Genomic DNA, 26,501 nt, shown 5'->3' on the forward strand with positions numbered 1-26,501 from the left:
TATATATCCACAAATGTACTGAACATTGTTCATTTGCTTGAGCCATTGGTTGCGATTTGTATCCATCAAGAATTCACACTTGACTGGATCTTTGAGATGTAAAGCAGAGATTACTTAAGTACTGCACAAGATACAGTTCTCACAAAAAGTATCGGTGTTAAAACATGTTTTCTAAATTACATGAATATTAAAATTTGAGGACATAAAATTGTGAGAGTGCAAAACTAATAAAATTTTATATTTAGAAAAATGTAGAGCCAAAAAAACAAAAACAAAACAAAACTTGGCACACAGTGAATTTGAAGTTCTAGAAAACAATTTGTATCGCTATGTAAGGTCATGATCCAAGGGATGGAGATTATATATATATAAATATATATAAATTAATTTTTAAGAATATACAGTACTGTGCAAATGTTTAGGCACATTTAATACATCATAAAAGCATTACAAATAATGAAAACCTTAAATATTCATAAATTCATGACGTGTGACTTTCATGATAATTGATATGAAAACTGGGATCTATTTACATGTGAATTTCAGTATATAAGTTGCACAAGAGTGCAAGTCGTAGGACCTCAAAAACTATTAAAAAAAATGCGACTTAAAACATGAGTAAATGTGTTTTACAATCATTTATATATTGCACGATAATTTGCAACTGTGTTTGTGTGTTATTCTACTGACCAGTACACTTACAAAGAAACTACATATATTTTGTTATTTTTATGGAATAAAAACAAAAATAGCTCACATATTCACTTTTGTTGGAACAGATTTTGTGTTGACATGCCAATAAAAAAAAAAAAAAGGGGGGGGGGGGGGATCAAAGGTCACTTTTAACTCTGGGATGCCCAAAACTTTTGCACAGTACTCAGATATGAAGATACTGACTGAGCATGAACACCGATAAAGTCAGTCTCCTCATAACTGTGTTCACACAAGTTGTTCATTCGCCAACATTCACATTAAAAGTCATCTTTGTGAATCCCAGAAGAAAACCACATAACTAAAACAGAAATACAAAAAAAAAAAAAAAACAGCACCGCAATGAGCAAAGGGGCTTTAAACAGTCGACATACTACTTCAATTTGATTTAATTGGCTCAACTCTCATTTGGCTTAAATCCAACAACATTCCTACAGCGGAGCTGAAGAGCGCGGCTTTGAAACAAAGTTAAATTGGAGTTATTCTGCAAAACCTGTCTGGAATAATGCAGTCCTTGTGAGCTGCCTGAGCACCAACCATGGTGAAACTGAGACTAAATGAGACAACAGCACAAAGAACTTCTTCCTCTCGCTGTTCATTCAGCGTTGGTGCTGTGCAACAAGTAGAATTATGTGGCTAAAATGGTTGGTGACGTTCTTGTGCCAATAAACACACAATAATCAACTTCAACAAAAATGCAAATGCACACAATTACTCACAAATTGCAAAGAGGGTATTATTAAATGCACGCGAACAGCTTATTGTTCAACCATTTCTCAACACCATTTACATTTCTGCAGCACTTTTTTCCACCTGCATGCTATTTCTAGTGCCATTCTTGGAAGCAATTTCCGCCCATCACTACAGAGTATCAGACCGCATGAAATGCACTACACCAGAGTCTTGGCAGTTCTATTATTGAACTGTCACAGCAGTACAACAGGAACTGTACAAAACTACAGTAATGATGAAACAGTAACTCCAGAAAAATCACCATAACCATAAGATTTTATGTCAGAGTTTTTATATTATACTGTACATTCTCAAAGTTGATCAAATCTATGAAAATGCTGGAAAATTAACTTCCAATGATGATAAATGAGCTTGTAATTTGTGCATAAACTGCCAAAATCAACTGCAGAGACAGTTTAAGTACAGAGAAAAAGTATATCCTGTTTATATCTTTTCTGAAAATGAGTTGGCCTTTGGTTCGTAAAAAGACAGACCATTACATTTTGTCACTTATATGTCCAACTAATTGTACAATTAGGGAAGACCACTGTCAAAGAAAGGTTAACCAGCAAGTACAGTGTCATGATTGCTGGTCCACTCTACAAATGTTGCTGGAACTAAACAGACATATGTAACTACCGGTGACATTTAAATTTGAGGTTGTCTAACCCAACTCAGAAGAGCACCAGAATCACATTAAAAAAAAAAAAAAAAAAAAATCACATTCAGAATCACCACTTGAAATAAATAAATAAATAAAAATAAGACACTCAGCTCAGATGTCTGATATGAACAGGACAGGCAACTGAGAAGGTGATTTAAAGCACCAAAGGAATGGAGCTTTTTATGAAAAAAATCTGCAGGGTAAAAATGTTTTTGGAGGTGGAGAATAACAAAAGATGAAGAAAAAAAATAGTCTGTGGAGTAGATGTCAGATTCTGACATCTGACACCTTCTATTGACAACTTTACTTTGATGCTGACAGCAGGAGGTGTTTTCTGCAACATATCAACTGACTATATGACTGGCATCATATCCCCTCCCCCCAAAATAAATAAATAAAAATCAGATAATGTCAAAAACTATTAGTCAATACTACACTTCCAATGCAACAGATAATACTCTGAATATGGTCAATACACATCCATTCCATGCTTTTCACTGTACTTTGTACTTTTTAAAATCCCTTAGATATCAGGTTCTTACTGGTTTTACTCCCTCGCAGTCCCCTAGCATTATGCTGACATTCTTATTATGGGGCGAGAAAGTATTTCCCTCCACTTTGTACACGCGTCACATTTTAAAATCTCATACTTTTGTGTTTAATGGTTTTTCATTGGATATTGCACGACATTACAACAGGTACAGTCACCAGAAGAAACGTGACTTCACTTCAGTTGCTGTCATGTTACAGATCATGGTGCATATGAACATGCAACAATGCGCATCCTTCAGAATAACTACTTGTAGAAAGTACCCTGACAGACCTTAAGAATCTGATGCATTAGCAGAACTCAGACTCTATTAAAGAGTATGTCAGGGTCCATTAAAATGTATTATCCAAGCAGGTGGTGCAGCAGTTTCAGACATTAATCACTTCACCTTCCGTGCAATAACTGAAGCAGAAAAGAGTATAAAAAGCAGAGAGTAGACCGACTTGACAGCACAGATTCAACTATCAGAACAAAGGTTGGGAGGTGAAGATATAATACTGAAAAATGACCTGCTCTGAGCTTTTTACCACATCTGAATGGACGTCATTACTGACAGCCACCGAAACCTGCTGGAATTGATTGACCACCGAGCATTAAGCACATTTCTGGGGAATAACTTGGTTGGAGCAAGTGCTGACTCTTCACTTTCCTCACACCACTCCATCTTACCACTCTGCAAAGTTGACCCTCATGTGACAAGTCTGCTTCTCAAAGCCAGTTGTGGTCCTGAGCAAAGTAAAAATGTCATGAATAATGATTCATATCATCTTCTCCAGTATGGCTCATTCCTGAACAAATTAATTCACATCATGAATTCATTGGTGATATTTTTAAATACATGTTGGACAGGTGAGTCACATTTGTGTTCTTGTGACTCATGGCCTGCTTACAGAACAATCAAAGCGCAACATCCCTCCAAACCTACACTCCGTCTCACCGCAGCCACTACAAATGCCGGCACGGTCCTGACTGAGGACTCTGCTGTGCCGGCCTTTAGGGTTGGTTATTTTGAGCAACTGTACAAAGGTTATCCTCCTGCCAGAGGATACTGGATATCTGTTGTGACAGGGATCTGGCGATTCCTCCAGCCAATCAGCCAAGTACGAACACAGACAGAGTGAGAAGGCTGAGGGCAGGTAAAGCTGCAGGAATCTGTGATATTGTGACAGAACTACTTCAGGCAGGTGGAGATGCTTCTCCTGGCATTAAAAGCAATCTTTGCTTCCATTCTGCAGATGGCTATCAACCCAACAGACTGGATTAAGTGACTTGTCTATCTGTGGAAAGGAAATGGTGATTACCTGGATTGGAGCTAGAGGGCTATGACACTGCTCTTCATAAGATGGCAAGACACAAGAATCATTCTCCACAGGACTGAGTGCCAGGTGTTGCTGCGCAGCAACCAAACAATCCATTTTCACACACAAAAAGTCAACCATCAGCTGCATCTTAGCCTCTGATGCTGCTCATTAACACAACTGTGAATATGGACAGGGCTGGTTTATGGCCTATGGTGATTTTCAGAGTGTTTGATTTAGCTGATCGGGTTGGTTTGTGGGACATCTTGAAAACTGGCAGGATCCGGAATAGGGCTGTGCCATATCAAATCGTCCATGATAACACTGGTATAAATATTTATGTGATAAAAAAAAGTGTCACACTGCGATATAAATATCTGGGTTTCTACTACAGAATAAGGAAGTAGCAAAATGGCAGAGGTGTGGCTTGGCAAGCCATTGCTTTACTACATTTTTGTTTGGTTGACAACGTTTCTCCTCTCCTCCTTAACATCAAGGGAAAGCATTGGCAGGTTCTTTTCTTAACTGGCATCATTCTAAAGAAATGAGTGAGATGTTTTCTGCATTTTTGTCAGCTGTGTGTATGTGTGTGCGTGTGAGAGAGAAAGAGAGGGGAAGGGGAGTGGCAGTGAGCAGCAAAATAAAAGTCAAAATAACTTTTATCTTGTGAGGACAAATGCTGCACTTTAGGGGAATGTAGTTTGTAACCCTTTACAATTCACCCACTGTCCAGGCTGAATGGTTTTAAAGTGTGACAGATCGTCCACAAACAGGCTCTGATGTGCGCATATGTAAGTACAGTAGTGTTCAGAATAATAGTAGTGCTATGTGACTAAAAAGATTAATCCAGGTTTTGAGTATATTTCTTATTGTTACATGAGAAACAAGTAGAGAAGCTTGAATCTTCGACTGGACTGGATTGCTTGATGCGAGGACGTTTCGTTTCAAATCGCAGAAGCTTCCTCAGCTAAAATTCTTGGTCTGGTAGTCTGACTTCTGTCTTGACTCTTGTAGAGAAGAATAAACAGAAGCCACAAAAGCTGGACAAAGTGCAGAAGTCCCAGAGAACAAAGACCAGATAGACAGGAGACGGAGACAAGAAGAAGGAGTGTCTCTCCCTTATTTAGCAGAAGTAGGGGAAAAACTACAGAGGATCTTCAGACAGCACAAAATCCCAGTTTAATTTAAACCTGTTAACACCTTGAGACAGAAATTAGTTCACACTAAGGACAGGATCCCTAGTTACAAACAGAGCAATGTAGTGTATTCTATCAGATGTCAGGAAAACTGTAATGAACACTACATAGGGGAGACTAAGCAACCTTTACACAAAAGGCTATACCAGCACCGCAGAGAGGGCGCAAATGGACCTCAGTCTGCAGTTCATCTCCACCTGAAAGATACTAACCACACGTTTGAGGACAAGGAAGTTAAAATCTTAGCCAGAGAGAAGAAATGGTTTGAGAGAGGGGTCAAAGAGGCATTCTATGTGAAACAGTTGAAACCCAGCCTTAACTGGGGAGGGGGTCTGAGACACGCTTTGTCCCCTGTGTACAATGGTGTACTCAGGTCAAAGCAGTTTCAGTCTTTTGTTGATGGTAATGAGTCATTCACGTCATCAGGAGAGTCGTCAAGGGAGCCATCAGGAGAGGCTGCCGTCCCATCATTAGGAGGGACAGCTGCCCTGTCATTAAGAGGGTGCTTACTAGAGCACAATAGGTGCTAATTAGAGCTATTGTTTAGTCACCAGCCTATAGCAGTCGGCCTCTCGGTAGGAGGGGTCTGGTTAGGTTTAAAACGCCAGCTTTTGTGGCTTCTGTTTATTCTTCTCTACAAGAGTCAAGACAGAAGTCAGACTACCAGAGCAAGAATATTAGCTGAGGAAGCTTCTGCGATTTGAAGCGAAACGTCCTCGTGTCAAGCAACCCAGTCCAGTCCAAGATTCAAGCTTCTCTACTATGGAAACCACCTGGACAACTGAGAGCCTAAACAGAAACATGGGAAACAAGGTACCAGTAGATTCAGTAAATTCTCACAAATCCAACAAGACCAAGCATTCATGATATGCACACCATCACAGTGAAGACTACTGCGATTACAGGTTATACAGTTACAGGTGATTTAGTCTACAGTCATCTTATTTTAATAAGTCTAAAAATAATGTCAGTGCTGACTGACTGACACAGATCACTGGTGTCAGTTAAGGACATCAGTTTTACAGCTCTGAGTCCTCTGTCCAAAGGTTTTAAATGGGGGTCGGCGCCTTCACATAAACAATTCTGCAGTCCGCCAGTGCATTTGTGCTGGTTTCAGATCCAATTTGAGCGAGTGTCGCTCTTCCTACCATCTGAAAGCAGTCAGTTTGACTGATTGCAGAGCTGAGATACAGTAGTGTTCAGAATAACAGTAGTGCTATGTGACTAAAAAGATTAACCCAGGTTTTGAATATATTTCTTATCGTTACATGGGAAACAAGGTACCAGTAGATTCAGTAGATTCTCACAAATCCAACAAGACCAAGCATTCATGATATGCACACTCTTAAGGCTATGAAATATTAGTAAAAAAAAGTAGAAAAGGGGGTGTTCACAATAATAGTGTGGCATTCAGTCAGTGAGTTCGTCAATTTTGTGGAACAAACAGGTGTGAATCAGGTGTCCAATATTTAAGGATGAAGCCAGCACCTGTTGAACATGCTTTTCTCTTTGAAAGCCTGAGGAAAATGGAACGTTCAAGACATTGTTCAGAAGAACAGCGTAGTTTGATTAAAAAGTTGATTGGAGATGGGAAAAACTTAAAATACAACCCCTGGCAATAATTATGGAATCACCGGCCTTGGAGGATGTTCATTCAGTTGTTTAATTTTGTAGAAAAAAAGCAAATCACAGACATGACACAAAACTAAAGTCATTTCAAATAGCAACTTTCTGGCTTTAAGAAACACTATAAGAAATCAGGAAAAATAATTGTGGCAGTCAGTAACAGTTACTTTTTTAGACCAAGCAGAGGGAAAAAAATATGGACTCACTCAATTCTGAGGAATAAATTACAGAATCACCCTGTAAATTTTCATCCCCAAAACTAACACCTGAATCAAATCAGATCTGCTCGTTAGTCTGCATCTAAAAAGGAGTGATCACACCTTGGAGAGCTGTTGCAACAAGTGGACTGACATAAATCATGGCTCCAACACGAGAGATGTCAACTGAAACAAAGGAGAGGATTATCAAACTCTTAAAAGAGGGTAAATCATCACGCAATGTTGCAAAAGATGTTGGTTGTTCACAGTCAGCTATGTCTAAACTCTGGACCAAATACAAACAACATGGGAAGGTTGTTAAAGGCAAACATACTGGTAGACCAAGGAAGACATCAAAACGTCAAGATCAGAAAACTTAAAGCAATATGTCTCAAAAATTGAAAATGCACAACAAAACAAATGAGGAACGAATGGGAGGAAACTGGAGTCAACGTCTGTGACCGAACTGTAAGAAACTGGCTAAAGGAAATGGGATTTACATACAGAAAAGCTAAACGAAAGCCATCATTAACACCTAAACAGAAAAAAAAAAAAACAAGGTTACAATGGGCTAAGGAAAAGCAACCGTGGACTGTGGATGAAAGTCATATTCACTGATGAATCTCGAATTTGCACTGGGCAAGGTGATGATGCTGGAACTTTTGTTTGGTGCCGTTCCAATGAGATTTATAAAGATGACTGCCTGAAGAGAACATGTAAATTTCCACAGTCATTGATGATATGGGGCTGCATGTCAGGTAAAGGCACTGGGGAGATGGCTGTCATTACATCATCAATAAATGCACAAGTTTACGTTGATATTTTGGACACTTTTCTTATCCCATCAATTGAAAGGATGTTTGAGGATGATGAAATCATTTTTCAAGATGATAATGCATCTTGCCATAGAGCAAAAACTGTGAAAACATTCCTTGCAAAAAGACACACAGGGTCAATGTCATGGCCTGCAAACAGTCTGGATCTGAATCCAATTGAAAATCTTTGGTGGAAGTTGAAGAAAATGGTCCATGACAAGGCTCCAACCTGCAAAGTTGATCTGGCAACAGCAATCAGAGAAAGTTGGAGCCAGATTGATGAAGAGTACTGTTTGTCACTCATTAAGTCCATGCCTCAGAGACTGCAACCTGTTATAAAAGCCAGAGGTGGTGCAACAAAATACCAGTGATGTGTTGAAGCGTTCTTTTGTTTTTCATGATTCCATAATTTTTTCCTCAGAATTGAGTGATTCCATATTTTTTTCCCTCTGCTTGGTCTAAAAAAGTAACCGTTACTGACTGCCACAATTTTTTTTCGTGATTTCTTATAGTGTTTCTTAAAGCCAGAAAGTTGCCATTTGAAATGACTTTAGTTTTGTGTCATGTCTGTGATCTGCTTTTTTTCTATAAAATTAAACAACTGAATGAACATCCTCCGAGGCTGGTGATTCCATAATCTTTGCCAGGGGTTGTATTTTGTGGACCGATGAGAGTAAAATTGTTCTTATTGGGTCCAAGGGCCGCAGACAGTTTGAGCCGACCCCAAACTCTGAATTCAAACCACAGTTCACAGTGAAGACAGTGAAGCATGGTGGTGCAAGCATCATGATATGGGCATGTTTCTCCTACTATGGTGTTGGGCCTATATATCGCATACCAGGTATCATGGATCAGTTTGGATATGTCAGAATACTTGAAGAGGTCATGTTGTCTTATGCTGAAGAGGACATGCCTTTGAAATGGGTGTTTCAACAAGAAAATGACCCAAAGCACACTAGTAAACAAGCAACATTTTGGTTCCAAACCAAAAAAATTAATGCCTTGCAGATGTGAAGAAATCATGAAAAACTGTGGTTATACAACTAAATACTAGTTTAGTGATTCACAGGATTGCTAAAAAAAAAAAAGCAGTTTGAACATAATAGTTTTGAGTTTGTAGCGTCAACAGCAGATGCTACTATTATTGTGAACACCCCCTTTTCTACTTTTTTTTTTTTTTACTAATAGCCCAATTTCATTGCCTTAAGAGTGTGCATATCATGAATGCTTGGTCTTGTTGGATTTGTGAGAATCTACTGAATCTGCTGGTACCTTGTTTCCCATGTAACAATAAGAAATATACTCAAAACCTGGATTAATCTTTTTAGTCACATAGCACTACTATTATTCTGAACACTACTGTACCCCCCAGATTTGTGTTTGCAGGGTATAACTATACCAGCAATTGCAAATATAGATGTTTGGGTGTTAAAAAATACACGTTTGTCGTTATAACTTATCTATCCCAAGAATGTTTCAAGTATTGGCAAGTTGCTTTTAGTAGTGTGCAAGAGCTGAACCCAGTGGAACTTCAGAAAGATACTGTAGTGATAGTAGTTTTAACTCCCCCCCCAACCCATATGAAGCAATTTCCACAGAACAAATCCAAAGCATAGAAGCAACAGATTGTAGGGAGGTGTCACAAAATTAAAACCTTGAATGCTACACAGGGAATTAAGGTAGCTCGATATTCCTGATATATTTATACGTATTACGTACAATCAAGGTTAAGAACAATACCACTGCAGATTTCAGACATATGGATCTACACTAAAGACATTTGTTTGACCTACTAAACTGTTCTCGTCCAAACAAAGTGGTCACATCAACAAATGACCACAACTGATGTGTCTGTCATGAACACAAACTAACATTTGTTGAACTACCCGAAATTAGCAGTGTAGTTTTATCACCTAAAATAAATGTAAATTTTTTTAAGGTGAAAAGTAACCACATTTTAGTTCACAATTTCATAACAATATTTTACTTTTTTTTTTTTACCTATAGTACATAAAATAACCACAGCAGACAGCGAGAGTACAAGTACTTGGACATTAAATTGTTAGAAACAAAGACCTGATGCACAATAAGACCTGATCCTGCCAGACAAGACTTGATTGAATTATTTATTTATTATACATGATCTGAACAGGAATTAATTTATTAAAAACTGAGTAGACCTGTTGTGCAAACGAACTGCAATTGCAGGTCCCTCAATTCCTTACCTCTCTGTCCATGCTCTCTAGGTCCTCTTTGCAAAGCGTGTATAGAGGCATAGTTTCAGACATGCTCGGCTGTCGTTTTCGTCGAGATGGGCCTGGCTGCTCTTGGTCTAGGCTGCAGCCCACAGTCTCACCTTCCTGACTATTGGAGCTTCCCCTAAGGCACAAAAACAAAAACTGTAATGACAGAGATGTCAAGTGTAGAGTACAATGGACTCTCATTTCTTTAACTCTACAACAAAATTAAACTATCCTAAATCCCTCACTTGTCTCCTGTCTGTTATTTTTCCTGTCTGTTGTTTGGCAAGAACACTTGGTGACAAAAAAAAAAACAAACAAAAAAAAAAACTAGACATTCATCACGAAATGCCCCGCGTGCAGTACTATTTTCCATGTAAAGTGCAGTAATACAGTGAGGAAAATAAGTATTTAAACGCCCTGCAGTTTTGCAAGTTCTCCCGCTTAGAAATCATGGAGGGGTCTGAAGTTTTCATGTCCACTGTAAGAGACATAATCTTAAAAAAAAAAAAAAAAAAAAAAAAATCACAACGTATGATTTTTTTAATTTATTTGTATGTTACTGCTGCAAATAAGTATTTGAACACCTACCAACCAGCAAGAATTCTGTCTCTCACAGAGCTGTTAATTTTTCTTTAAGAAGCCCTCTTATTCTGCACTCTTTACCTGTATTAATTGCCCCTGTTTGAACTTGTTACCTGTATAAAAGACACCTGTTCACACACTCAACCAATCACATTCCAACCTGTCCACCATAGTAAGACCAAAGAGCTGTCTAAGGACACCAGGGACAAAACTGTAGACCTGCACAAGGCTGGGATGGACTACAGGACAACAGGCAAGCAGCTTGGTAGAAGACAACAAATGTTATGATTATTTATTAGAAAGTGGAAGAAACACAAGATGACTGTCAGTCTCCCTCGGTCTGGGATTCCATGCAAGATCTCACATTGTGGGGTAAGGATGATTCTGAGAAAGCTCAGAACTACACAGGAGGACCTGGTCAATGACCTGAAGAGAGCTGGGACCAAAGTCACAAAGATTACATTAGTACCACATGATGCTGTCATGGTTTAAAATCCTGCAGGGCAGCAAGTTCCCCCTGCTCAAGTCAGCACATGTTCAGGCCCATTTGAAGTTCACCAGTGACCATCTGGATGATCAAGAGGAGGCATGGGAGAAGGTCATGTGGTCAGATGAGACAATATAGAGTGTTTTGGAATCAACTCCACTTACCATGTTTAGAGGATGAGAACAACCCCAAGAAAACCATCCCAACCGTGAAGCATGGAGGTGGAAACATCATACTCTGGGGGTGCTCTTCTGCAAAGGGGACAGAACGACTGCACCGTATTGAAGGGAGGATGGATGGGGTCATGTATTGCGGGATTTTGGCAAACAACCTCCTTCCCTCAGTAAGAGCATTGAAGATGGCTCATGGCTGGGTCTTCCAGCATGACAATGACCCCAAACACACAGCCAGGGCAACTAAGGAGGGGCTCTGTAAGAAGCATTTCAAGGTCCTGGAGTGGCCTGGCCAGACTCCAGACCTGAACTCAATAGAAAATCTTTGGAAGGAGCTGAAACTCCAAACCTGAAAGATCTAGAGAAGATCTGTATGGAGGAGTGGAGTAGAATCCCTGTTGCAGTGTGTGCAAACCTGGTGGAAAACTACAGGAAACGTTTGACCTCTGTAACTGCAAACAAAGGCTACTGTACCAAATATTAACATTGATTTTCACAGGTGTTCAAATACTTATTTGCAGCAGTAACATACAAATAAATTATATATAAAAAAAAAAAAATAAAAAAAAAAAATATATACATTGTGACTTCTGGATTTTTTTTTTTACATTATGTCTCTCTCAGTGGACATGCACCTAAGATGAAAATTTCAGACCCCTCCATGATTTCTAAGTGGGAGAACTTGCAAAATCGAAGGGTGTTCAAATACTTATTTTCCTCACTGTATGCACGTGTGGGGTAGGTATTTGGTTGAACCCTCATGTGTTTGATGTAAACTGGCATAGACAGTGGAAAAATTGGAGCTTGACATTTATTTAGAGGATGTGGCCAACAGTGACCATAAAAAGTCGGTAGCCTTCGAACAAATGCAACTATTGGTAATTTTTTAAACGTAGGTCAAGGTCACCGGCCTTCGAACCCATGCAAAGTACTTCTCCAAGGCATGTACCCACCAAATATGAAGTTTTTGCAAGCAATAGGTGCCAAGGTACATTGTGACCAACAAATTTCAGGCGAAGGATTTGATAGTTGTGACCATTGGTGACTTGAAAAGTAGGTCAAGGCCACCGACCTTCGAACCCATGCAAAGTACTCCTCCAAGGCATGTACCCACCACATATGAAGTTTCTGTGAGCAATAGGTGCTGAGCTACGTTGCGGCAAAGGATTTGGTAGTTGTGACCATTGGTGACCTTGGAAAGTAGGTCAAGGTCACCAGCCTTCAAACCCATGCGAAGTACTCCTCCAAGGCAAATACCCACCAAATATGAAGTTTCTGCAAGCAATGGGTGCCGAGCAATGTTGGGGCAAAGGATATGACAGTTGTGACCATCGGTGACCTTCAAAAGTAGGTCAAGGTCACTGGCCTTCAAACCCATGCGAAGTACTCCTCCAAGGCATGTACCCACTAAATATGAAGTTTCTGTGAGCAATAGGTGCCGAGCTACGTTGTGTGAATGAATTGCAGCCGGACGGACCTAATCACATTTTACATCATGACATGAATTCAAGATTCTATCGCGTATACATTACAGTTCTGCACTCGCAGTACCTGAGACCAGAGTTATCTCTGTGATCGGACAGCAACAAAGACTCTGAAGTCTGGCAGTAGAGGGGTGGACGGGATGTCTGACAGCCCCTGCGGATCAGCTTCCCTGTGACGGGGTCGTAGGTCCGTATTTCAGGGGGTGGTGGTGGAACTCTGTGCTGGACGGGAACATGCTGAAAAACCTGGTTCTGCTGGGACTCCTGACTGTCAGGGAAAGATGCTGGACTGTTGCTCCTTGGAATAAACAAGAATATATTCATAAAGTCGAGCCATCTTTGTGTGTGTGTGTGTGTGTGTGTGTGTGTGTGTGTGGGGGGGGGGGGGGGGGAGTATTTTAAGGATTTCATAATATGTCAATTTTTTGTGAAGTTTGACGTCTTTATGTTTACGTGTTCCTGAAAAGCCGTGGCACAGTCACTACTGTTACCGTGAAGTCTTGGAGTAGTCTTCTTTTAGCGGGTACAGGATCTCCGCCACTTTCTCCCAGCGTTCCAGGCAGGTCCACAGCCAGTCAGGGTTGATGACGTGGAGGTGCCTGCAGCCCTGTGCCTGACGCACCTTCTCGGTGCCTAGTTGACAGGAGTGAAAGTGGTAAAGGTGAAAATAAACTCACCCATGGCAGGTCTACAGTATAACGAGCAACTAGTCACGAGTGATTTAGTTTGCTTTCCAGGAAAAAGAAAATAACCGCCTGTGAAATATACAGAAAACAAGAGGCACATGAACTGGCAACTTTGTTTTGCTGCGGCCCGCGCCTTCACGTGGAGTAACAATTTAGCATCTACGTGGTCAAATACAGGATGAAATATCCATAAGAATGGAAAAGTAAAACCAGAATTCAAGAATGGATAGAATGTGTGACTGGGGATGATATAAAAACTCGTCACTGGTACTAACAATTACTCACTGCAAACAAAGATGGGAACTGATTTTATCGACACTGATGGCATTACCCACAATGCTTAGCGGTCCAATTCTTTAGCAATTCCCTTAGCGATTCCTGATGACACTTCTGTGTTGAAAAATGTGAGCCAATACAGGTTTTCGCTGTCCATGCAGTCGCTTCATTTGTTGCTAGATGCAGAGTTTGAATTCATGATGTCTTAAACAAAAAGAAACTAGAGCACCGCAGTCATAATGTGCAAATTACATGTAATCAAATGTCATGAACATGTATTTAGTTCATGCACTTGAATCTATGTTTTTGGTGGTGGTGTTGTCAGGGTTTTTTTGTTTGTTGTTTTTTTTTTTTTTTTTTTTTAAGTTTTTTTGGTGTCTGAATTCTTTTTCAGATATTTTCACAGAACATTGGTTATTTCTGCTATGCACAATTTGTCATTGCTTTTGGCACTTGGCTTCCGATCAAACTTTGTAGGTCGATAAAGGATACCATCCCACATAATGCTCCCAAATATAAAAGAAATGAGATCTTTGACAGTTATGAATTTCTGAAAATTTGTTCAATGTTAAAAACAGGAATTTTCCCAATTTTCCAAGATTTTTCCTGACTTTGCCCTTTGACCTTGAAAACTTAAGCAGTTTTTGCCTATCAAGATATGAATTTTCAGTAAAAATTTCTAACATATATGAAAAATTGTGGGCTCTAGGCTGTTCACAGACAGAAACAAACAAGGGTGACAACATAACCTCATCCAACTTCGTTGATGGAACTAAAAACAAAAGTCCTGTTGTACATTTGTTTTTGAATTACGGACTGTCTCTCCTCCACTTCGCACACACAACACACACAACACGGGCCGTAGCAGTCAGTGATAGAACCAATAATCCTGGTACACTTTAACACCTGGTGTCATACGACTGTGTTGGGATTAATTTATTTATATTCTCATGTCTGTAAATATTGTTCTACAACCCCTGGCAAAAATTATGGAATCACCAGCCTCGGAGGATGTTCATTCTGTTGTTTAATTTTGTAGAAAAAAAAGCAGATCACAGACATGACACAAAACTAAAGTCATTTCAAATGGCAACTTTCTGGCTTTAAGAAACACTATAAGAAATCAAGAAAAAAAGATTATGGCAGTCAGTAACGGTTACTTTTTTAGACCAAGCAGAGGAAAAAAATATGGACTCACTCAATTCTGAGGAATAAATTATGGAATCACCCTGTAAATTTCCATCCCCAAAACTAACACCTGCATCAAATCACATCTGCTCGTTGACAATGACCCTATGTCATGAAATTGACCCTATGTGTCTTTTTGCAAGGAATGTTTTCAGTTTTTGCTCTATGGCAAGATGCATTATCTTCTTGAAAAATGATTTCATCATCCTCAAACATCAGAAAAGTGTCCAAAATATCAACATAAACTTGTGCATTTATTGATGATGTAATGACAGCCATCTCCCCAGTGCCTATACCTGACATGCAGCCCCATATCATCAATGACTGTGGAAATTTACATGTTCTCTTCAGGCAGTCATCTTTATAAATCTCATTGGAACGGCACCAAACAAAAGTTCCAGCATCATCACCTTGCCCAATGCAGATTCGAGATTCATCACTGAATATGACTTAAATCCAGTCATCCACAGTCTACGATTGCTTTTCTTTAGCCCATTGTAACCTTGTTTTTTTCTGTTTAGGTGTTAATGATGGCTTTCGTTTAGCTTTTCTGTATGTAAATCCCATTTCCTTTAGGCGGTTTCTTACAGTTCGGTCACAGACGTTGACTCTAGTTTCCTCCCATTTGTTCATTTGTTTTGTTGTGCATTTTCGATTTTTGAGACATATTGCTTTAAGTTTTCTGTCTTGACGCTTTGATGTCTTCCTTGGTCTACCAGTATGTTTGCCTTTAACAACCTTCCCATGTTTGTATTTGGTCCAGAGTTTAGACACAGCTGACTGTGAACAACCAATCTTTTGCAACATTGCGTGATGATTTACCCTCTTTTAAGAGTTTGATAATCCTCTCCTTTGTTTCAATTGACATCTCTCATGTTGGAGCCATGATTCATGTCAGTCCACTTGGTGCAACAGCTCTCCAAGGTGTGATCACTCCTTTTAAGATGCAGACTAACAAGCAGATGTGATTTGATACAGGTGTTAGTTTTGGGGATGAAAATTTACAGGGTGATTCCATAATTTATTCCTCAGAATTGAGTGAGTCCATATTTTTTTCCCTCTGCTTGGTCTAAAAAAGTAACCGTTACTGACTGCCACAATCTTTTTTTCTTGATTTCTTATAGTGTTTCTTAAAGCCAGAAAGTTGCCATTTGAAATGACTTTAGTTTTGTGTCATGTCTGTGATCTGCTTTTTTTCTACAAAATTAAACAACTGAATGAACATCCTCCGAGGCCGGTGATTCCATAATTTTTGCCAGGGGTTGTAGTATGATTCAAAGCTGCTTCATACCATTAAAAACAGGTTCAAATTTTAATAATGCAATAGACTGCTGCTGTTTTACTTCTTTCTTTACTTTAAATTGGTAATGAAGAAAATGTTTATGACCCAGACAAAAACTGTGTCTGGGTCATAAACAGTGGGGAAAACAGACGGTGGTTGCATGAGTGCCACATAGCAGGTGGGTCCCCTTTGGCCACATAGAGAGCCCCAAGCCATGGCAGGAGTCCTGTAGCAAATATGTCAGATCCAACAGGAGTGGACAGACAATGAAGCCACAACAACTGTCCCCAGCTGCTGAGCAACCATCAAGAGGGAACATCACCCTCAACCACCCACAGAACCATCAAATAACACCACACCAAGAGCCTATGTACACAGAGTGAATCCACGTGTGAGGGCACTGATGGAGGGAGCACCCAAGGACCACACCCAGAGACCCAAAGACGTAAACTCCAGGACTCTCGGTTGGACCCCAGACACCTCTGACCACTTGGACGTGAGTACTAACAGTGAAGATACCCCACAGCTGCAATCAGGTCCCCGAAGTCTGTTGAGGGTCATTCCATGCCAAATCAATTTTCAGAAAAGCTCCCAGGTGACCTTCTAGATCAGGTTAAGACCTCAACAGAACACACACATTGAGGGGTCTAAGGAAAATCTCTAAAGGTTCAGTTAAAAAAACAAACAAATATATTGTTTGTATCCATTCAGCTGGTGGCAAGGAGGTTAGTGATTCCCTAATTTTATTCTTTAATATGAAAAATACTTGTGTATTTTCTGTGGACTGGAATGACATAAATAATAAGCACATCGGTTAACTTTATTTTTTTGAGTGTCTCCTTTTCTCCAAACAATGCACCTCACAATTTGCACGCTCAATGTTTCAGAGTCTGGTGGCCATAATCGAAACACACTCGATGTCAAACTTGTGTGCCAAGTTTCACCTTGATACAACTGAAGATGGAGTGTACACATCCGCTGCACAGACGCACAGACCGACAAGCACTTTCTAAACCTGCTCTGCCTTTAATAATGCAAAGAACAAATACATATCAAATACTGTCAATAAAATTGAGCAGAACGACTGAAAATAAAATATTGTACCTTCCTTTGAATACAAATATCAAAATGTGTGTCATTTCTGTATCAATACACCCATAATAAATAAAACAGTAAACGTATGAACTCAAAGGACATACAAAGCTACATGGACATACATTTTCACATACCAACTCTTGCTGCGATGAGATGCGTTGTCCGGCTGGGATCTTGGGAACTAAGAATCAGATTCTTGCCAATCTTGGCCCCTAGCGCCTTGGCGTGGTAGTACTCACGGGTCCTCTCCATGGGGTAGTTAGTTGGGTAGAGTCCACTAAACACTATGGTGGTGCCCTCCAGTGTCCTGCTTTTCAGCTCAGGAACAATCTTGCGCATGTCTGGCATTTCTGAGGCCTCTTTCCTCAGATATGCCTCGTAATGCACATAGTACGCTACATGGATCCTTTCCAGCACTTCCTCCAGGTAGATCAAGTAGTCGTCCTCGTCACTGTCAGCTTCTTCCTCTACTTCATCCTCCATACTCTGGTCAAGTAATTCCTCACCCGTGGTGACTCCAGATTGTTCACTATTCTGCGACTCTGTTTCTGTTTCCCTTCTATCAGAGCAGCCATTCCCCAACTCTTGGCCTGGGAGGAGAACTCCTGAAGGTTCTGCTACATCAGACGTGTTCTGAGCTTCACTTTTATCTGTAATGTCCCCTTTGCTTGCCTCGGCTCCATCACTGAGTTGCGTCACTCCTCCCTGTCTTGATTTCGACTGTGACCTGTTACCTTCATCACCATGCTGTAATGAAGGAGGCTTCTCTGTGATGGAGTCACTGTCACTATCACTAGAAAGGTCAAAGTCTAGGTTATTGGCATTGGGACTTGAATTTGACTCTACAGTGTCCTGCGACTCTTTTGTCAATGTCCTACTACTATCATCTTCCTTCACAATTGTTCTGTCATCAGCCTGATTATCTTTCAAACATACCCCAGAATCATTCTCAGTTTTAGACTCTTCATCCTGACCCAGTTTGTCCTCCTCAAAGCCTGCAGAATGTGTCCGTTCATTTGTAAGTACTCCCTGAGAAGACTGGGATGCTGTGGACTCATCCTTCCCAGGAGTGTTGTGGTCTTTTTCCCTTTTATGAAAGCCGTTATTTTGCTCATCTGCATCATGCATCCCTGCTGGCTCTATGCCCTCTGCTATCCGGCTTGGCAGGACACCTGCTAGAACAAATGAAGATAAATATACATTCAAATAGATGCACCACAATCTTACGTTAGGTGAATTGGAAACTTTAGAATTGTCCAGGTCTCCCTTATAAAAGAGTTCTTGATCTCAATGGGACTAACCTGGTTAAATAAAGGTTAAATTAAAATTACATCATTCAACAGCTACAAAAAATTATTGTGTCAATAAAACCAACCTACAAAAAGAATTAGTGCTCCTGCCAACAATGAAAGACCAAAAATAAAAAGCTGGATCAGGGATAATGGTTATAAAAACTGTAGTGCTGTATTGGTGATAAGTAAGATCAACTTTATTTATCCTGTTCAAGATAAACAGAGTTGATCTTTTCTTGTTTCTGTACTCTGGCAAAATTTACCAAAGTACAAAAATAGTAGCTGAACAATGCTTTTGTTTATATATATATATATTTTTTTTTTTTTTTTTTTTTTTTTTTTTTTTACAATGAGTACAACAAATTTATACAAAATGACTGGAAAACATCTGCACAATATGTTTGACAATACTGCACATAGCTCTGAATAACTCTGTTCATTATGTATTCGTCCTGCACAAAGGGGAGGAATTATACAGTCTGATTGATACAGGTAGGAAAGGCCTCCCATGGTGTTCTGTGGTGCACCTCCGTGGCTGAAGGTGCTCTGACAGGATGTCAGTGAGGCATGCAGGGTGTGGGACGTGTTGTCCAAGATGCTGAGCAGTTTCCTCAGTATCCCCCTCTCTGACACCTCCACCACAGACTCCAACTCAACCCCAGATAAACTTTATAAATCGACTAAATTATTCGATGTGTAACGATTTTTGTACTCTGTCGACAATCATACTGCAATGTTTATGCAACTCCATATTTTCCTCCATAATCAAAAAGATCTGTTCTGAAGGCCCAGTAGCTCCCACCAAAGTGGTAATGTATAGTAGTGGAACAGGTGTTCAGGAAGGAACTGAATTTTTTTCAACGTTTGAATTTACCTGACATTACTCAGAAAAGGTATGTAAAAATTGGCATCCTCTGAACTCACAAGAGGGTTGTGAAATGAACTTGTACTCCAAATATATGAGGAATGCGACATAGGACAGTATGCAAAACACTGTAGAAGGAATTCTGCACAATACATGAATATTCTTTGGTACACTGACCAACTCACCCATCTCATCATGATAGACATTCTATATCAAGCCATCAAGTCAAAGAATCATAGGCACTGTACCTCTCTTGGCCGTTTGAGCTTCTCTGGATCCTGGTGGAGCATTGATGTCCCCTGTACCCTGGAAGTAGATGTATTTCTTGACAGTGATGAGGTTAGGTGCAAACTTCCAAACATCTTCTCGATCATCAATGATGCAGACCATTGAATCGCCACAAGGGAAAAGATTCCTGTCAGGAAAACAATACAAAAAAATAAAATTAAAATGAACTCGAGTACCTTCTGCAGCATCTGTGCTTCAATGAAATGTGGTTGGAATACATCTGCCACTTCCGTATGAGTAAAACATCATTTGCAACATTTTTATGACAATTATTATTACTACTACTTTTAAAAATTATATTTAAAAAGTCACTGGGAACATTTCAAAAGAGGCTAAGACAAAATATTCAAACAATTGTCCATTTATCAACAGTCACTTTACATAGAAGCAGACTGTCTACTGTGTGCAGTAGATGATATGCAAGATACACATTTAATTATTTAATAAATCTTTCTCAATCTTTTTAATTTCAAAACACTTGAAGAAATCAAATAAATTATTTTACCTATTCCATCCTGATCACAAAGTCTCTCTTTAATTTAGTTTAAATCACGAGGGCTTAAGAGCAGATAAGTGGAGCTGCAGACTAAAGTGAAAGAAATTGAGTTAACTGATCTGAACATAAATCAATTCCCACCGAAGATTCCCAGTCTTGGAGAAAGGGTCAATGCATTCATCTCTCGAAAGAATCCGATGAGAGAAAAGCTTCTTTTCTGGATCCAGAAAGCCTGGGAAAAAGGAGGAATATGGGGCATGAGAACAGAAAATTGGCATCTTTAATGCAAATCTGGAGACTTACGTTCAATCAAAACCTTGTGTACACTGCATTTACTACAAAACATGTTTAGATATCCGCTAGAAAATAAAGCTACAGTGGACTGATTCAATTCAATTCACTTCATTTCAATTTATATAGTGCCAAATAACAACAAAGCTGCCTCAAGGCGCTTCACACAAGTAAGGTCAAACCTTACCAACCCCTAGAGCAAGCACACAGGAAACAGTGGTAAGGAAAAACTCCCTCTGATGATACTGAGGAAGAAACCTGAAGCAGTCCAGATTCAGAAGGGGTGACCCACTGCTTAGAGCATTCTAACAGTTACAAAGTTTTTACAAAGTTTTACAAAGCTGAAAAAACGTAAACGAGGAAATCAAAACAACATAACAAAAGAAGATGCATTTGATGACAAGTCCACCCAGGTGTTTGTTCCACAGGCAGGGGTCATCCTGCATTCCTCATGACAACAGTGGGTCTGCTCCCGCAACAGAGTCCATTCCAAGCACAGGCTGTAGTAGGCTGCATCAGCTTCAGGCGTAGCATCTTGCGGTCACTCCGGCACCCTGCTGTCTGTAGCCATCAATCCTGCTATCCTATGCAACGTTATCTGCACCTCGGACAAGGGGGGAAAAAAAGAGCAGAATCAGTCGGCTGGAAAAACCACATCTAAGGTATAATTCTGAGCAGTAAATCGACAGGAAAGCAGAGAAAATACTAAGGTGATCACCGGCCACTAGCCCTAAGCTAACAGACCCCAAATTTAGATAAAGTTGAGGCTGAGACCTGTTCCGTTAGTAATAAAATGAGTTTAAAAGGATAGAAAGCATAGTTCCATACTATGCCAGGATGCTAGTCATACGAGAGTGAGAATAAATGTGTCTTAAGTCTGACTTGAAAGTCTCTACAGAATATGACCGTTTTATCTCCATAGGGAGATCATTCCACAAAACAGGGGCACGATAAGAGAAAGCTCTGTGACCTGCAGACTTTTTATTCACCCTAGGGACACAAAGTAGTCCTGCGCCCTGAGAACAAAGAGCCCAGGCCAGTACGTAGGGTTTAATTAGGTCCACTAAGTAGGGAGGCACTAGCCCATGAATAATTTTAAAGGTTAAGCACAGACCCTTAAAATCTGATTTCACAGAGACAGGAAGCCAGTGAAGAGATGCCAAAATGGTTGTAATGTGGTCAAACTTTCTGCTTCCTGTCAAAAGTCTAAACCAATTGAAGACCCCCAATGCTGGACTATGGTAAACCAGAAAATAGGACATTGCAGTAGTCCAATCTAGAAGAAAGAAATGCATGAATCAGGGTTTCAGCATCAGCCATAGACAGGATGGGATGAATCTTTGCTAGATTTCACAGGTGGAAGAAAGCAGTCCTCGTAACATTTCTAATGTGGAGGTCAAAGGACAATGAAGGATCAAAAATTAAGCCAAGGTTCCTCACTTTGTCAGTGTGATGTATGACACACAAGCCTAGTCTAAACGTTAACTGTTCAAATTGATGCAGATGTCTCACTGGACCAACAAAACATCATTTCAGTCCTGTCAGAGTTTAACAGTAAGAAATTACTGTACATCTGTGTGGAAATGCACAAATTCACATTCCTGGAGAGAATTCAACTGGAAATGCTTGATTAGATTTTTTTATTACTTCAAAGCGAAACACTCATTATAACGGGGAGGGGCTTAAGTGCTCGAGACAGCGTGGAAGCCAAGATGCCAATCATTGGCACATATTTTGGGACTGCCCAATAACAATTCTGGAAGGACATACACAACCTATTCTTGGAAAATGGATAGAAATTGTGAATGAAATATTCCAGATGGAAAGAGTGACTTTTTCCACTCAGATTACAAATGAAAAAAATTTTCAAAACTATGGTCAAAATGGTCATTTCATGTTCAGGCCAACCAAAGTCAATATGTAGAATCCTTGAATGCACAAGACATGTCAATATAAAGAAAAGCTACTTGGAAAGGTAAGAATTTTTTTCTCATTTTATTTGTGTTTATTTATTTATTTTATTAGTCTTATTAGCAATTTTTGTCCAGGGGTCACATACTAGTTCTGTGGCCAAGAGGAAATATCAATGTATGTCTTGCAATTTTCTCAATGTTTCAAAAAAAAAAAAAAAAAAAAAATTGGAGAAAAAAAAAGAGTAAGAAATTGCTGGACAGCCAGCTTTTTGAGGCAACTCTGTTGTAATTTGGCGCTATATAAATGAAAATAAATTGAAAATTGAAACTGTAAGGCAATCCTCTTGATTATCCAACAACAAAGAGCTTTTGCTCACACAGACACTTTTTCAGCTTTCATTGAATGTCATAGGCCATTCCAGCAGTTTTCAGTTTATAGAGAATTTACTTTTTTTCATAGCTTCAACCACAAAATAAATAAATAAAATCCCTCAATAACTAGAGCACTCTTCTGAAACATGCTGACCTCTGAGCACCAAGGCAAGCAGTAAAATCCAATTCAGAAATCATTAAATCTTTATCAGACAGATGCATAATAACAGAGAAATATGGATGCCTCTTTCATATAGAATATATATGACAACAGTGAAAGACCAGTGTGAATGCCACACTGATGCAGAATATGACAAGGCACACACCTCAGCATCATCAAAACAGTTTTGGTTTTCAATTATGAAACCTGAAATATTTAAACATAAATAAAACAAACAGCACTCAAAATCGAAGCTGGACAGACTGCTTTTACACCTCAGCCACCAATTTGGTAAGTAACGATCATAATTTGGCAGCTCAATATTACTGCACACTGCAAAATGTTAACTTGCCCTCAGCTACAACAATGGCCAAATACCTCCCCCTTATGGACAGCAGCAGGCAATACAAGCAGAAAAACAAACTTTAAAATGGAAATAAAGTGTATACATAGGCTGTTGTTGCATTGTTGCATTTTTTTTCCTTTAATACTGTTCACAATGTAAATAAATGTGTTTTAAAATGTATGAGAGTGAGCTAAATACCAGCAATGGTGTGTGCATAAAGGCGGCTTCCAAATGTGAAGACGTGCAACTCGTACAGTTTGGCGATTTTCTCCAGAAATTCCTTGCAGTGCGGACGCAGACGTGTGTGAAGCATAGGCTCGCCTCTGCTGAGCTGGAAGTGGAAAATACCCTGAGGAGAAAAATAAAAAGTGAATTTAAAAATCAATGGCACACTTACAATAAAGGATATGCATCTTTACCACTCCAAATGGATATCAACATTCAACATTCTCAGCCTTAAAAGAGAATCTGCTAGCTCAGTCTATGTATCACTGCTTTTAGGCTGTTTTTTGTTACAGATTTCTGGTTGATTTTTGACTGCAATAAGGCTGCTTTAGACAGTGATCTTTACCATTTTTGAACTGACATAACACAAACAGAATTTAACTCAGTTACTCCGGCTATCTTGGCCAGGACAGTTTTGAAGAAGAGATTTGTGATTTCAGTGAGGTTTGTAATTACAATTTAAACTAGGACTGCAAGCAGTCATATACGGGCCCTCGTTCCGCGCAACCGCCTACCCAGGCCACTGGGTGCCCTTGTGAGCACATGTGGGCATGTGCACGCAGGGGCAACCACTCATCACACAGTTAAAATTTTAAACAAATCACACAATGCATCAAGGAGTTATGACATGTTGATTGTCATCCACTAGGGGGCGCTCAGTGTACAAACAGAGGGGCTGGGTGTGTTCAGGGGCCAGGTGTGTTCAGGGGCCAACCGTCATCATACATGTGAAGTTTCAAGTCAATCAGGCAAAGCATGAAGGAGTTAACATGACTTGACGTTCCATGGCAAAGGGTCAAAATGGCGGCACCATAGCGGCCACACCCTTCAATATAGAGAAAAGCTTTCGATAACTTTTGGTCAGTATCATCTTTGGATGCTGTCAAAGAAATTTGAAGTGCATTGGACAAAATCATTTCAAAATAAGAAAATTCAAAATGGCCGACATCCTGTTTGGAGTAGACTCATGGTGCAAGAGACTTTTTTGTACGTCTATGCAAGTCACACGTGTACCAATTTTCATCTCCCTACTCCAAAAAAAACCCCTATGTGGAGGGGTTTTTGAAAGTTTCAAGGGGGCGCTACTGAGGCATTTTGCCCCACCCATCGGCGACGCCCTTATGAATTGTAAGAGGCTGTCGTGCTCGACCTGTGTATCAATTTTCATGATGATGTGACAAAATTAAAGCCGTCAAACTGAAGAACGTAATTTCATGGCGAATGGGCAATATTTGGCACGCCGCCACACGGATGCCGTTACTCGTAACTTCACGGCGTTCATAAAAATAGGACATTTCCCACCACCACCGGGGGGCGCTATGGCGCAGGTGGGAACTTAAGATATGTAGACGTTCAGGGCAGAGCCCTCATCATGTCCAGCAAGTTTGAAGGATCTACGATGATGTATGTGGGCGTGACAGCTATTCGAAGTGAAATGGCATGCTCCGAAAAGCTCGCCAAAGTTTGACGACCCCTAGCAGCCATGCCTTTTGACTTAATTAGAATGTTTTAATAAGTTTTGATCACCATTGTGTTGTGATGATTTTCACCAAATTTGAAGACAATTGGATAAAATCCCTAGGATGAGTTCGTTCAAATGTAAGTAGTGGAAATGGCCAAAAATGGTAAAAATTTGCTCAAAATCGAAACTTAAAATCAAAATGGCCGACTTCCTGTCGATATTTCACCATGACAGTAAGAGACTTTTTCGTGCGTCCTGGCATGGTAAACATGTGTACCGAATTTCGTGAGGCTACGACGAAAAAAGCCCAATGCAGAGGGGTTTTTGAAAATTCCTAGGGGGCGCTATTTCGTGATTTTTCTGCGACCATGTGCGACGCCCCCAAAATATCGAATTTCGGATCCGGCCGGACGACTTTGGACAGTTTGGTGAGTTTTTGAGCATGGGAACAGGCCAAAATTTCGATTTCAAGAGTGAGAATAGTAATAATAAATAATAATAATAATAATAATAATAAACAGCGCAATTACAATAGGGTCCTCGTAGGACGTTGCCTACTCGGGCCCTAATAAATAATAATAATAATAATAAACAGCGCAATTACAATAGGGTCCTCGTAGGACGTTGCCTACTCGGGCCCTAATAAATAATAATAATAATAATAAACAGCGCAATTACAATAGGGTCCTCGTAGGACGTTGCCTACTCGGGCCCTAACTATTTTTTATTTTCTCACATTTTACAGTGTAAATTCACTGAGTCAAAAAAGATCATTATTGACTACATTAATCAAATTCTGAATATAGTCAGCAAACTGTTGATTACAATATATTGCTGTGAAAATAAAGCTCAGCTACCAACTATGTTTTTTTTTTCATACACATTGAAGTCATTGCTCTGTCAATCATGAGATGTACGGGAAACTATCATAAAAAAATACCTTATTGGACATATGCTGGCAGTGCTGTTCAGTGGTGTGGATCAGGGTTTGATCCAGATCCACCATCAGGACCAGCTTTTTGTTGCGGTGGAGTCTCTGCTGGTCTTCTCTACCCAACTGTTCTGCTTGCTGTCAGGTTAAGAAGAACAATAAGATCAATCAGAGTTCATACTAACACTAGATGAGCCTAAGTCAACAGGTTTTATTTGTTTTTAATAGAAAGCAAATGGAGGGGTCACTTTGTTTCAACCTCACAGCTGGATCCATTATATACACATCATATACTCACTGTAGCCAAAAAGGCCACGGCAACATTGGCCTTGCAACTGTTATTTTTAATTAGACCCAATGGCTGTAGTGCACTGTATCTTTAATAGGGAAAAAAAAACAGTGCACAAGTTTTCATCTACTTTTGGATTTCCTGAAATCAACAAGGTCAAAATTCAAATTGTTAAATTGTTATCTTTGGAACATTCAAGTTCTTTAATAATTTTTAATACTTCTCCAGTTATTTTGTCCAGTTAAAAATGGGTTAGTCACAGTTTAGAAAACTGATTTGTTATTTT

At 39.7% G+C, this 26,501-nt stretch overlaps 1 protein-coding gene across 3 annotated transcripts in view; it reads right to left on the reverse strand.

Annotated features, from left to right (window-relative positions):
- The window catches only part of ctdp1 (CTD (carboxy-terminal domain, RNA polymerase II, polypeptide A) phosphatase, subunit 1), an 84,397-nt gene that overhangs the window by 46,101 nt on the left and 11,795 nt on the right, over positions 1 to 26,501 (reverse strand). For 2 of the 3 annotated variants that reach the window (XR_004558158.1, XM_034160991.1), the window contains exons 4-11: positions 25,936 to 26,064; positions 23,507 to 23,657; positions 20,368 to 20,458; positions 19,691 to 19,857; positions 17,420 to 18,460; positions 13,250 to 13,391; positions 12,826 to 13,056; positions 10,015 to 10,168 (exon numbers count right to left, since the gene is read on the reverse strand). Coding sequence is in view for 2 of the 3 variants with exons in the window: in XM_034160991.1 (XP_034016882.1) it covers positions 10,015 to 10,168; positions 12,826 to 13,056; positions 13,250 to 13,391; positions 17,420 to 18,460; positions 19,691 to 19,857; positions 20,368 to 20,458; positions 23,507 to 23,657; positions 25,936 to 26,064 (2,106 nt within the window). In the remaining variant the exon portion in view is untranslated. The remainder of the gene's footprint in view (positions 1 to 10,014; positions 10,169 to 12,825; positions 13,057 to 13,249; positions 13,392 to 17,419; positions 18,461 to 19,690; positions 19,858 to 20,367; positions 20,459 to 23,506; positions 23,658 to 25,935; positions 26,065 to 26,501) is intronic. The other variant, XM_034160992.1, reaches the window with a different exon arrangement.

This window comes from Thalassophryne amazonica, chromosome 20 (assembly GCF_902500255.1).
Source record: "Thalassophryne amazonica chromosome 20, fThaAma1.1, whole genome shotgun sequence".
Taxonomy (NCBI): domain Eukaryota; kingdom Metazoa; phylum Chordata; class Actinopteri; order Batrachoidiformes; family Batrachoididae; genus Thalassophryne; species Thalassophryne amazonica.